At 43.8% G+C, this 13,788-nt stretch overlaps 1 protein-coding gene across 3 annotated transcripts in view; it reads left to right on the plus strand.

Moving 5' to 3' along the window:
- MACROD2 (mono-ADP ribosylhydrolase 2) overlaps positions 1-13,788 on the plus strand; it is an 848,490-nt gene that overhangs the window by 7,598 nt on the left and 827,104 nt on the right. For all 3 annotated transcript variants that reach the window (XM_032684589.1, XM_032684588.1, XM_032684590.1), the window contains exon 3: positions 12,373-12,480. In XM_032684589.1, coding sequence (XP_032540480.1) covers positions 12,373-12,480 — 108 coding nt within the window. The remainder of the gene's footprint in view (positions 1-12,372; positions 12,481-13,788) is intronic.

The following is a 13,788-nucleotide window of genomic DNA, read 5'->3' on the forward strand; positions in this document are numbered from 1 at the left end:
GACAACATGTGAATAATGGACCTGTTTTCTGAAGCTCTGGAATTTATATCCCTTTGTTTCAATGATATTTATTACCCACCACTTTATGCTGGGCACTCATCTTGTACAGCAACAGGAGCTAATGTTGCTCAGTGACTAAAACACCACTATGTAGACTCACGGCTAGAGTGGTTTTAGAAGTTAAATACATACATTAGCTTTTTGTTGGGTACACAGTAATTGCCAAAGATTCTCTGCAGAGGTGACTTCAGAAAACTTTTTCTTGAAAGCTTTTTGAGAAAATCAGGGTCTTGGTAATTTTGTTTTCGCTGAGTTTTGTGTGCCACTTGTAGAAAAACATTTTGTTGCATTAATTGGGCAATTCAGAAAATGGAATAAATTTTATGTAGTTGAACTCCAGGCAGCTGAGGGTCCTGCTGATTCTCACAGCCTCTGGAATTCATTTGTATGGCAGTGTTGCCAAGAAAACAGCAAATTCAGGTGGTGGTTTACAGATCTGTGCTAATGGTAAGACCTGATTTTGATTGGATGAAGCTAAAAGGGAAGGACACAGTAACTAAGTTTTTAATTTTTGTTTAAGATGTAATGAATAAAAGGTCTGCAGTCCTCTTTTTTTAAGCAAGTCTTGAAATACGTTTAGATGTTTTGGCAGCTTCTGTATCTTTTTAGTCTGCTATTTTTAAAGAAAATGATATGGTTCAAAGTGTATTCAAATTAATCTACTTTAACACTGAGGGGTTTATGTATAATGATTTGCTTTGGATTTAACAAAAGCATGTTTGCACTGTGAATGTGTAGCTTTCTAAATACAGTGGGTTGACACGAGATTACAGAGACGAAGCATCAGGGTGAGCCACTCGAAATGCTTCGTGGTGGAAGGAAAATGTGTGGTTATCCTGAGCCGTGACCAGCATTTCTTGAGATGGGTAACTAAGCACAGGTAATATAATATCTGCTTGTGGCCCTGTTTGGTGTGGATATCTGTCCTGCAGGAAATAAGAATCCAGGTGAATATTCTCAAACTGACCTTGGCAAGTGACACCACTACTGAGGTGCAGTGAAATTCAGCCAGGTGTCTGCAAGTGAGAAATAACATCTCTCTAAACCACTCATTATTTCCAGTGACTTACACAGAAGAAGAAATTGTGCTCAACTAGAACATAAAGATTGATTGTCGGGCAAGTTATGACAATGAGTTGTCTGTAATAGCTGTGTCAAACCAGTGTGTTTCAAGACCATCCCCCACCAAGAACCCAAGTCCATCAGCTTGCACTGTGTGTGTTCTTTTTTTTCTTACAGTGACTTTAGCAACTGTCTTTAACATGTTTTTAGCTGAGTGACAAGGAGGAAAGTAAATCGAGACAGCTCAGTGTGATGCTTTCTATCTGTCAAAGAAAATGGTGCTTTTGCTACTCAAACTCTTGGTCTGGTGAAGTTCACAGTGCAGCAGTTTTTCTGCTGAGCTCACACAGCAAACAGCAATAACTTGTGTGCCACCATTCAGGATCTCTGCTGTTACCTGAGGCAGATTGTGGATTCCAGCTTTACCTAAACTCCTGCTGTATTTGGTTTTGTCCTTACTCTTCATGTAGTCATACCACTGTTACTCCCACTAAGTGTCTTATCACAAGGTCTCTCCAAGACTGGTGTGTTAAAGGTTAGAAAGCTGTGTCACTGAGATGCATGTGGAGATCTCTGCTTATTAATTGCTGTGTGTAATAGCTGAGGGAGCACCCCCCAAAGAGCAACAGCTGTGGTTTGTGTGAATTGTGTGAAGATCATGGCAATGAAGTATTTGGAATACTTGGAAAACGATGTACTTTTTGTGGAAGTGCCTGTAAATCTGTTTGCTCATTTCTGCTCTCTGTCCATATATATTAAGGAAGGAGCAAAGGAATTGGAGGGGTAACAACAGCAAACCATGTTGGGAGCTTCTCAGTCTGTTCTGGAGGTGTCCAGGAGTCTGTGTGCATGATGTGGGGTGACTTTAAGGCTGAGGTGGTTTTTGTTTGGCTGCAACCCATATCAAAGGGAGTAACCAGAGCCCTGTGTGTGCTCTGCTTCACCGAGGCTCTTGGCTGCCCTTTGGGGATGTGTCCTGAACAGATGCAGAGCTGCAGAGTGGTACAAATCTGACCATGTGATTTGCTGGCCCCACGCACTTTTCTGTCTTCTTCATATGCAAGTTTACGTATTGCTTGAGAGCAATAATCTGTGTGTGTGTTGGTTTGGTTTTAGAGGCAAATATTCCTCCCTAATTAGTGATAACCCTGATATAAGTGGGTAAATGAGTGTTTAGTGCAAGGGGTGGGGGAAAACTACAGTAAACAGAAAGAATGAATATATAGTCAGTTGACTTTGTAATTCCCTGGTGAGCTGCAGGCATATAACCTTTATAGGATGGATTAGCTGTCAAAGAGGTGATGCTTGTGCTACAGTTTTTTTTTAAAGTGTTTTGAGGAAGAACTAAAAAAAAATCTTGCTTTCAGCAAATGTGAGATGATTATTACAAAGTAAAAGTTCAGATCTGTTTACATAGATTAAAAACACAAAATCCAGTGTGGCTAATCCTCTTTCCAAGAAAGTAATAGCACTTGTCTTTGTAATTAAGGCAGTGATTTCTCTTTAAGCTGATGCTTGGTGATTTTTTTTTTTTTTTTTGACAAGTTAACTTCCACAGAGCAATAAGCTTATACAGGTCCTGGATAGAGTTATCATTTTGTGGTCCTTCTGAAGGCAGCTGAGAAAACCCTCTTATCTGCAGTGGCAGACAGCTCCTTGAGGGGCAAGAGTTAACTGGAGGAAAGGATGCTGCTCTCAACAATAAATTAGTGTCCTTACCGAGGCTCTGCAAGCTCTCAGTGGGTTTCAGAGAGCAGTAGCAGGTGGAAGTGCAAGGGGAAGTCAGGCATGTCTTTGCCAGAAAGAATATTTCCAAAGTTTAATTACTGGTGACATGAGTCTTGACCAGATTAATAATTGCCAAACTTACTTCTGTCTCGTGCAATATGAGATACAGTCCTTTTTTTCTGTAGCTGCTGAACAGCTCTGTGCACTGAAGTTTTGTGCAGAGGTCCCTGGGGAAGTACTGAGCAGAGTTAGAAAGTGGAGATGATGCAGGGTGCTGTGAGCTGGCAGGCTCTGCTCGCTCAGGGTGTGAGGGAGGGTGGCTTTAGCAGCACTGATGCTGCAAGTTGGGATGTGCTGTTCCTCAGGAATGGCTGAGAAAAACCTGTGGGTTCCAGCCTGGAATATTTTGGTGGCTGACTCGTCTGGTGTTCAAGACTACTAAGATAAAGCAGAATAATAGTAGCTTTTTGAGCGAGATAGTGTAATACATGCAGGGGAAAAGTAACAGGTTATGGACTTTGGCTCATGTCTTCTCTTTGATTTATCATTTTCTCTGCTCCCCTTTTTATGTATAAAGGATGAGCTTCTTCAGAGTGTGGGGGATTGCAAGATCAAACCCCAAAATTAATGCTCTGCAGAGACAGTTTCAGTAAGTCATCCAGCTTTGCTCAGTGTGGTGGCTTGGCTAATGCCCCTGTCTGTAATTTATGATGGATTGTGGCATATGTCCTCACAGTCCTGTGCAGACAGATGTGAGCCAATGTGCCAGCCTGCTTAGAAGCCATGTGCCTGTGATTAGGTTGAGTCCAAAATCAAGCTGTTGAATTGTACCCTTGTCATGGCTTACTATGTAGACCTGTTGCCTGGCTATGTGACTTTTGGATATTTTCAAGTGTAGGTAAAAAAAGCTGATGTCCTCCTACAGAAGATGGGAACCTCTTTTGATAAGACAGTAAGAGACTGGTGTGGTTTGGTTTAATTTGCTGTAGCTTAGGTGTGACAGACATTTATGAAGGTACTGAGCTGTTGCCTCAGCTAGGATTTGCTGCCTGGGACTAATGATAATTATGATCACACAGGGTGGGCTACTCAGCTGCTGCTCTTTGGGTTGTGGGAGTCTTGCATTGAGTTTGAAAATGAACCTCACACTCAAACTGGGTAAGGATTCTACTTTAACTCCCTTGGTGAGATTGGGGGATCACTGATGCAGTTTGAGCTCGCTAAGCTCTGTTAGGATCATATTAACCAACTTTCATGGATAGTTGCGTTTGCTTCATGCACAGTTAAACACTTGATTGCATGTGTTAAAAACCCAATCACTGGAAACCAGATAAGCCTGGTCTTCCTTTTTCAATTCACTAGAGCTGAACTGCTCAGCACGTAGAAATATCTCTAACAAACCAACTGACGTCTGAGTAGGTTGTGGGGAAGAATCACAGAATCATTAAGGTTGCAAAAGACCTTTAAGGTCATTGAGTCCAACCATGAAATGGTAGTACTTACTCTGTGAAGTGTTACGGGGCTTTCTCTTGGAAAACCCAGTTGAGACAGAATTCCTCATCCCTGTAGGAAGCACTGTGTGCAGATGCATTTGTTACGATGCCCAGAAAATGCTCTTCTGTGCTGTAGAGAAGGCTTAACAATCCAGTTGAAAGGTAGACTTGGATTTTGCACAGCCTTAAAATCCATTAAAATGATTCTTTTCTGTGTGGCTCCATTTCACTAAGAATTATTTCCCACGTCAGTGGGGGGGTGTGAAAGGGAAGCATAATGTTTGTGCACAGAAAACATCCTGAGACTTGCAGCTGTTGCATGTTGACTTGGCATGTCTGCAGAAGTGTGTCACAAGGGTCTTTACTGAAGCTTCCAGATGGTTTTTTTTTTGGGAGATGGGATGCTATAGAATGCACATCTTGCAAAATGAACCCACTCAGCCTTGTGCTGATGTAGCCAATACATTTATTTCTGAGAGTGGTTCTCTGCAAGCACCTTTGCACTGAGAGCATCTCTGGGAGTTGGTGGTCAAGCACTGTGTCAGAAAAGGTTGTTCTAGAGTTTACCAAGAGCCTCCTGTCCAAAGGACTTGATCCATCTCTAATGCAGATGCTAAAAAAGGGTAAAACTGATTGCACCTCTGTCTTGCTTTAAAACATTTCCCTGCTTTATCCCGCCCTTTGCTTTTCCAGAGGCTCGTTTATGCAGTGGTGGGCCTTTCTGATGGTCTCTTTTGGTATGGATAGTTAGGCTGTAAAGGTGTTCCGAGTTCTGTGTTTTCCATTTGCCCCCACAGGTTTGACTTGTAGTTGAAGTTCATCTTGCACTGGGTTTATTCCCATGTGCTCAATGTAATCTTTTCTGTGTGAATAAGGTCCTCTGCTGCTCACCTGCTGATGTGTTGCGTGTTATGTAGCCATGCAGAAGAAGATAGAGCTAAATCTTTATACTAACTGCTTGTGAGTTTGTGTTCATTTCCATTTTTCAAGTCCTTAAATTAAGCGAGTATGACTAATGACAATAATGGTAGAGTTCTCTTCAAATGTTGCACGTATCCTCTGCCCCTTGCTGTTTAAATTGAAGCTCAGCTGTTCCTTAGGGTAGCAAATTACACTTGGTATCTCAGGGAGCAGGGAAAGGGAGATGCTGCAAGGTGCGAGTTACCACCAAGCCTAATGTCTTCATGTAGAAAACATCTTTTACACTTGCATAAGAACTTACCTACCTGCCTCTGGTACTAAAGTTCCTACTCCCACCAGATAAAGAGTTGTCATTCATGCAGAGAGGCTCATGAATGACAATGCCATGAAATGTTTACTGATGGTTTTGCTGTAGTTTTGCATAGTTTTCTGGTAGTAACATTTTATTTCCAAGCTCCACTGCAAGTACTACAAAAGCCTGTAATGCTCAGCTAGAGAAGTTGTTGCTTAGCAATGGTGTAGGGAATTAAAAAAGCAGAAAATGTAGAATATAAATTGTCTGACTGCTTAGCGAGCTAATGAATGAAAGCTGATGAATTTGTGGTTTCCCACTATAAACTTATTTTAATCCTGCTTAATGCTGTATGTGCTCGCCTGTTAAAAGTGGGTTTTCATGTTTTGGTAAGTGAAATAGGTACTGCTGAAGACCAAACACCTGGCTGTTCATGAAAAGTCATTTTTTCCCAGTTTCTAAAGCTGCACTGCTGGTAGTGTGTTTTGGATGGAGGCTCATAGTTATCCCAAGAGGTGGTGGGTGGATTTGAACACTCCAGGAATAGTTGTAGGAATGCTGTGATACTGCAAGGCACAGCTCTTGCAGTGAAGGTGATCTGACTTGTCTGTGAAGTGACATCTCCCGTAGTCTTCCAGCTTTATAGACAAGTATCAACATATTTATGGAGCAATGAACAGGGGTCTAAAGCAATGTAATAGGTTTGTCTCTCTGTTTTTGGGCTTCCAGTGTTAATCACAAACTCTCAGTAGTAGAAGGAGGTTATAAAGTAGGAACTGAGTCTTAGTGCAGACCTTGGCTGGCCATATACTGTGTAACTCAGGCTGCTATTTGGGAAGAAGCATCTATGTATTGAAATTCTTGGTAACACGGGCAGTGAGGCACTGATAATCAGACTTGAGTAAGAACTTAGCAAATGCAGCATCCACCAGCGTTTTTATCCCAATATATCATTGCAAAGTCTGGAAGCCCTCTGAAGGTTCATGTAAAGAACCGACCGAACAAGACAGTGATTGAATGAGTGCCTTCAAGTACACAAAGCACAGCTCCTTCTGGGTCACAGCTAAACCTGCAGCCATTCCTATGGACCCTAAATCATGAAATCCCAAGCCAGCAGAAGCAACCACAGCAGCTGGATACTGACTCTCCAAGTAAACACACAAATACCCAAGGGCCTCAGCCTACTTGTGTCTTGTCTCTGCTGTCACTGTGCATGCTGCTGAAGTGAGAAGACTTTGATTTATGAGTTGACAATTGCATGTCCCTGCAGAGCAGGTTGCCTCACAAATTAGAACTGAGAATGTGTTCCTGTTCTTGTTCTCATTTGTTGTTACTCCTTTCTCAGACTTGGGTCTTGGTACTTTTGCATTCCATACCAAGTCTTCCCCGTGGTTTACAAAAACTTTAGAAAAAAGGCAAACTCCTCCTTTCTATTTCCTCTTCTCCCAGACTAAAAGGGTTTTCTTGCCTCTCAACTTTGTGTTTTGGGGATATAGAGAGCCATGTGGGATAGACTGAGGGAAAGGTTGCAACATAACGCTGTAAAGACTAGGTAAGACCTTGGTAACACAAGAAAATTGCATTTTGCATGAGCACTGTGTGGGTTGTTCAGTCTGACTGGCTGCTTTGATCAGTTCTCCTGGTACCCCACTCTTTCTCTCTGTGATGTGTAAATGTCTTCAGTGATTCCCATGCAAACATGGGGCTAAAATGTCACTGCTCATACTTCCAGCCCTGTTTGAGGGCTGCTGGTGGCCACATCACTACATTGAACTTGGCCCAAGTGAGTGAGTTCTGGGCTTTTTGCAGGAGTTGTAGAGGGGTGTGTTGTAGCCCCTTGTTCCTCAGATGGGGGATATTTCATACTTCCTGAAAAACCTTGAATGGGAGACACAATGACCTCCTGACCTGGAAGATGGTCAGATTTAGCCTGAAGAAAAGTCATCCCCCATGGGATCTGATCAGTGTTTATAAACATAGAGTGGAGGGTGTAAGGGAGATGGCTCCAAACTCTTCTCAGTGCTGCACGGGGACAGGGCAGGAGGCACAAGTTGGAAGAGGAAATTCTCTCTGAGCATTAGAAACAAAACCACACACTTAGTGTGAGGGTGGCTGAACACTGGAACAGGTTGCTTGGAAAGGCTGTGGAGTCTCTGTCTTTGAAGATATTCAAAATTTGTCTGGGACTGGGTCTTGGGTGACTTGCTCTGGGTGACTCTGCTTTGAGTGGGGAGGTTGGACATGACAATCTCCGGAGTTGCCACCCAACCTCATCCGTTCTGTGGTTCGTGGTGTCTGTTTGCCTCTGGAGTTTGGTACTTGGCTGTAGTCCTGGGCTAATCCAATTACGCCACTTTGTAATTAGCAGAAACACACCATATTGGCAGAGTGTGCAGCCAGAGAGAAGGTGTTGGTGTTCATCATCAAGTGCCTTTGACTTGCATGTTGTGCTGCGTTTTTGGCTGGGTAGGAAGTGATTTGTCTGCAACAGATGTTTCCTCCTTGTGCTCAGGTTCTGATCTCGTTTAAGTCCAAGAAGTGATAGAGCAAATCTGTACTACAAATCTGAAGTACTACAGTGCATCTGTGAATGCTTTCCCCCTGGTGATGGAACATATGGAAATAATGCTTATCTTGATTTAGATAAGCAATTGCCTTTCCTGTACAATCATCCACGCTTAGTAGGAGTGGAAGCAGACATGGAATAGAACAGGTCTTACAATCTGTCTTTTCTAAAATTTCTTAAGCCTGTGCAGAAACAAATGGAATAGAAAGCTGTGTTAGATGGGAGGTTAGTAATAGATAATAGCTTGTCATTTTTAATCTGTACAGGACACCTGTGAAAACAAAGCTTTAAATTAAAAAAAAAAAAAAAGACACTGAAGGGAAAAGGCACAGAGTGTATAGCAGAGTTGTTGCTGCACATTCCCCTGTGGTCAGATGCACTCCTAAAGCTTGGTTAACTCCTTTGTTTTTTTTAAGTAACCCAAGAAAAGTGGAGCAGTGTCCCAGTCTGGTGTTTGCTGAGGATTCTCTCAGGAGTGGAAGGGCTGGCTCTCGTCTGGGAATCACATTGTGACTCTTATCCCTTGCTCAGGTTCTTTTTCCAGCGTTCTTTCCAGATCCTGTTAGAATAGCCTTCCTTGTTTGTGGATACACATCCCTACTAGTAACTGTCATAGTAGTGATGAGAGAGTGGGCAGACTTTTTTGAACTTCAAATTAATTTATTTCCTTCAGCTGTGAATTCTAAAGCTGACTAGAAATGATGAAACTCTCCCATTTTCAGCTTTTTTTTCTTGCGATTCAGCCTGTTACTTGTTTTTATGAAGTAGAGGGGGGAAAAATTAAGTCATCTGAATTGTTTAACAGACTTTTATTATAACAGTGTGAGCCTTTGAGCCTTGCTGCCATCGATCCTTTTCACTTGTTCTTTCTTTTTCTCGTTTTATTTTGCCATAGGTATTTATACTATGGGGCTTTGGTACCTATTTTGACTATGTGTGTGCTCTGCTTTCATTAACAAGTAGTTTTAAAATGCAAATATAAGGGGCTTTTATAACAGAAACTCTTCCAGCTGTAGGTTTTTCTCCTCCCTCTGGTTGTAAGCTGTTTGGTATTGCGGCAGGGATTCCTGTAATTGGATGCCTGAGACCTCAATTTCAAAAATTAAGATACTTTATACTAGACTTTAAAACCTCGACTATTTGAGCAGTGACTGAGTTTCAGGGCTGATTTTCCGATGCTGTAGGTTTGTGCCATCCTTGTCCATTCCACCAGCTGAGCATGTTCATGTCCTAGCTGGGGGCTCCCTCTAGTGAGATGTTCTGACAGTCCTTTTTTCCTCTTAGTTTGGAAGAACTTAACACGTTTTCTATTCGAGCACAGGTTTTGTTGCCTAAATCTAATGCGTTTTTCTACCCACGTGTGAGTCATAAAGGCCCTTTTCCTTTGGTGTGAGCTGGAAGGAGCTGTAAGTAAAGCTGAGGGCAAGGACTGCTTATTTGCTGTATTTGGTGTGAAGAGCTCAGCTAATCAACCTCGTCCTACTTCAAGCTGTGGCTCTGTGGACTCAGATGTTGGGGCCAAAGGGTGACTTAGGAGGAAGAGCTAAATGAAATTGGGTTGCGTAGGCAAAGGGATAGAATATGATGGGTGGATCTAGAGGGAAAAAGTGTGAATGGGACATGAATGATCAACTGTTTCTGGTGGAGAATTTCGACTTTAATATATTCCTGAGGCTGAGGCAGAGGGGGAAAGAGGAGAAGCTGGAGCATTTATAGTGTTTCCACTCTGTGTGTCTTCAAAAACAGCTGAAACAAAACATACATTTTTAGAAAGGATGTACCAGGATCAACTCTATCCTTTGTGTATGTGGATGCAAAGATGATTTAGTGACCACTGACTTGACTTTCTCATAGGAGTTACAGTCAACTTGTTAGCAAGACTAAACTTAAAACAATAAGACCTGTCTTGTTTCATAAATAATTTTAATAATAAAAAAGGCTGGATTAGAAATCTTGCAGTATATTGCTCCATTTGCCCATCAGGTGTTCTTTCCTCAATCAGAGAAAAGTGCTGCCTCTTCATCCAAGTCTTTCTTGTTCCCTCCCCTCTGGAGCATGTCCTGGAGCAGGCAGCGGCGGCGCAGGTGCCTCAGGTAGTTCCCGAGGGACACGGGGTTTTCCCTCTGCCGGCCGATCCCCTCGTCGCTGAGGTGGGAACCTTCCACCAGGCAGCAGGTCCTTGGCCACGCTGAGGGTGTCCAGCCCTTCTCCTGGGAGACACAGGGCAGGGAGCACGATGGAAGGGGCAGAGGGGCCTGAGGGGGCTGAGAGCCCTCTGGCTGGGCTTGGGCTCTGGGGGAGCTGGGGCCTGGCTGGGCTGCCCCCGGCAGCAGGATGCCTGGAGCAGGTCACAGGCAGGCTCTGTCTTGTGGCCCTTGTGGCTCAGCCCGTCCTTGGTTCCTCCTGGGAGGAAGGAGGCTGAGCCCAGCTCTACCTCTGGCCTTGGCTGCAGGGCTGGGGCAGAGGCAGAGGGCCCTTGGTGCCTGCCCAGGCTTTGCTCTCCACAGGGGCTGTCAGTCCTCACCCTACACATCGCAGCCCCAGGCCGTGGTGTGTCCTGGCACCATCGCAGCTGCCTGACCCCATCGCTCACCTCTCTCCGTGGCCTCCTGGCTTTTCTCCAGAGGCGGCATCCAAGCCAAAGCACGGCCACCAGCAGGGACAGGGCCAAGCAGCCACAGCCGAGCACCTTCAGGGGCCACAGGCCGGCACTGCCTGTGCCAGCGCCAGCGCCCGGCTGCTGCAGGGCCTGGGCAGGCACATCCAGCCCGGCCGAGACCCTGATGGGACGGCTGCCAGCGCCAGGGGTACCGGGGAGGGGCGATGCTGCACAGAGCCCCTGGAGCAGGGAGAGCCCCAGGAGCAGGGAGAGCCCCGTGCGGAGCATCACGGTGCTGCTGCGATCCCCCACAGGCACCCTCAGCTGAGCTCAGAGTGCTGGGAAATGGAACGAGAGGGTGGAATGTGAGGGTGATGGCATCACTGGGAGCACGGGGCGGGGAGAGGGGGGTGACACCAAATGCACTGTGTTGTCACAAGGCTGTTTCCTGTCTGTCAGAGGGCTGGGAATGCCAAGGTGAGCCCAGAAGGTCTGAGCACGTGGCTGTCTCAGCTCCTCTCTCGCCACTGGGAATGGGTCCGAGCCCCAGGAGCTCAGCAAGGAGGGGCTGTGCCAGGGCAGGGATGTGGGTTGCAGTACCGGCAGATTTGAGCAGTTATTCTCAAATTCATGGGAATTTAGGGTAAGACTAAAGAGGCAAATTTATTTGGACTGTTTCTACCTTCTCACTAAGTATTGAGGACTCTTTGCTTACAAACAAAATTTATTTGTTCTGAAGATTTGAGACTGCTTCCCACTTTAATTGTCACTTTAGCAAATGAGTTCTGTTTCTGACCAGTAGATGAACTCGAGCCTCTTGAGAATTTTGCTGAAAGGAATGTTAAGAATACTCAATTTAATAATCTTCCCTCCTCATTTTGTTGCTGATGATGTGCATGTCTAACAGTGCAAGACTTGGTGAAACTTTGGGCAATGCATTTGTAAAAGGGTTGGAGGTAACTGAACTACTCAATAGACTGAGTAGGGTGCAAATGATTTGGTGATGCAAAAATTAAAGAGTTTACCAGAATAACAGACCTTAGTTGTTAATTGTAACGTTATTTATTAACAAGTCTGTTGAAAGCTGATGTATGTTGTCTTCACCGCCTGCCTCCTTCCAGTTGAGCAATTTAAGGTGACAAAGCTTCAAGTTTTAAATTTGATGGTGGTTTTTTTTCAGGCTTTTCTTCTCCTGGCTGTCTACAGGAGTCATTCTGAATTTTGGGGCTGTTGGCAAACGACGTGCTTGTATATTTTTGTACTCATTTGGAGAAATTTTTGCTCTAGTAGGAGGGTTATGTTAACTAATTCCTCAGTTTGTTGTTGCAATTTGCTCCCTTGTGATTACCAAATAAAATTTGATGGATCTTGCTTCAGAAAATGCTTGTTTATACGGTTTTGTAATCAAATGGTATGCAGGCAAGGATTCAGTGCTTCCTACTATTTTGTATTTGGAAACAACAGGCAAGCAGAGTGATTTTTAGGGCAGTGCTGCTCTCTCTGTGGGTTATCGGTGCCCTCTCGAGGTGAAACTGGAAGCTGCTGCAGTGTGACAGCAATATGTGACTGGACTGCTGCCTGCTTGGAGCTTGTAAATAATGATCTCAGACCCACGTTTGTAACCTGATTTTACTGCTTTCTTTGTTTGTAGGTGAAAACACTAAAGAAGACATGCAGGGGAAGAAAAGTCTGAGTGAGAAAGTTTCTCTTTATAGAGGTGACATTACACTGCTGGAGGTTGATGCCATCGTTAATGCTGGTAGGTGGTGAAATATTTTGCATTGTCATGGCTTGAACATCCTTTATAGCTCCACACTACAAGACAGAACTCTGAAAAGTTGCCTGAAACTGATGTGTCCTGTGGAAATCTGTTGGAAAATAGACCTCTTCCCCTGATTCCTTTATGTTGCATCTGTTCATCCTGTGTGCCTTTACTGTGACAGGGATTATTGTGAAACTTTAATAGCGTGGTCACCATGAAAAATTTTATTATATCCATCTTTTGACTTCACTTGTAGCTGGGACTTCACACTTCATATTGTAGAGGGCTCAATTTTCTTACCAAGCTGGTGCAGTACATTCCAGTCTGCTTTTATAAATCAAGCCATTTGTGGGCTAGGTAAGGTGAAAACCTTAACAACAAGGTGACATGAAATCTGATTTTGTTTTATGTGGTTTGTGTAGTTGCTTTCGTGTTGGGAGATTCTGTTTTTCAAGTTTTTGGTCCTGACCTCCAGAGTTGTAACTGTTTTAGTACCTCTTCTTGCTCAGTGACTGTCACCATGTGGGCAGCTGAGGTGGAGAACTGTGTGTAGCATCTTGTGACAAAAGGAGGGAAATGCCTCTGCAATTAGTTGATTTGTGTATGAGGTTATAGTAAGCTGATTTGGGTTTTTTTTTGGAAAGTCTGTGGGAAGGTTTCCCCTTGGAAACCTTCTGTGACCTTTGGCTGCACTCCCCACCCCAAAAAGAATGTGGTTGTTGTGTCCTGAGGCTGGAAATGTTTTTCCCACCTAGTATTTGTGTGGCATTGATGAATTTTTCAAGAACTAATTTTTGGTGGGATTCATTTGTTGGCAGGAAATGTTCCAGTATCTTCTCTGTGATGCAGTAAAGTGCAGAGATTCCCAAGGCTGTATTGGCAAGAATAGATATGTTTGTAAAAAGCTTTGTTTGTGGAGGTACTGGCTCATGTCTGTAAAGAGCACAGGAATGTTTGCTCACACAGTGTAGAGGTTTGTGAAGAGACTCTTGGGTTGTCGGATGTTGTTTCTCTCTGTGTGACTCCCCACTTGAGCAGTGGAGATCTGCTGGTGGGTTTTGGGAAGCACAGGTAGAATCCTTAGTTCTTTCAAAGTGCAAGTATTCCCACATAAAAGTTCTTCATTAATCTAGCTTGCTGACGCACAAAAGCCTTCCTAAATTACAAACACCACGGTAGCATCCATGTAATGTGATCTCCTCTCTGTATTGGCAAGGCCTTGAAAGCTTTACTATTTTAATTTTTTCCTAGTTCTTTTTTTAAGATGATTTTCCAGTAGTGCCCTCCCTGACTTCCTTACTTTAT

This window comes from Chiroxiphia lanceolata, chromosome 3 (assembly GCF_009829145.1).
Source record: "Chiroxiphia lanceolata isolate bChiLan1 chromosome 3, bChiLan1.pri, whole genome shotgun sequence".
Classification (NCBI taxonomy): domain Eukaryota; kingdom Metazoa; phylum Chordata; class Aves; order Passeriformes; family Pipridae; genus Chiroxiphia; species Chiroxiphia lanceolata.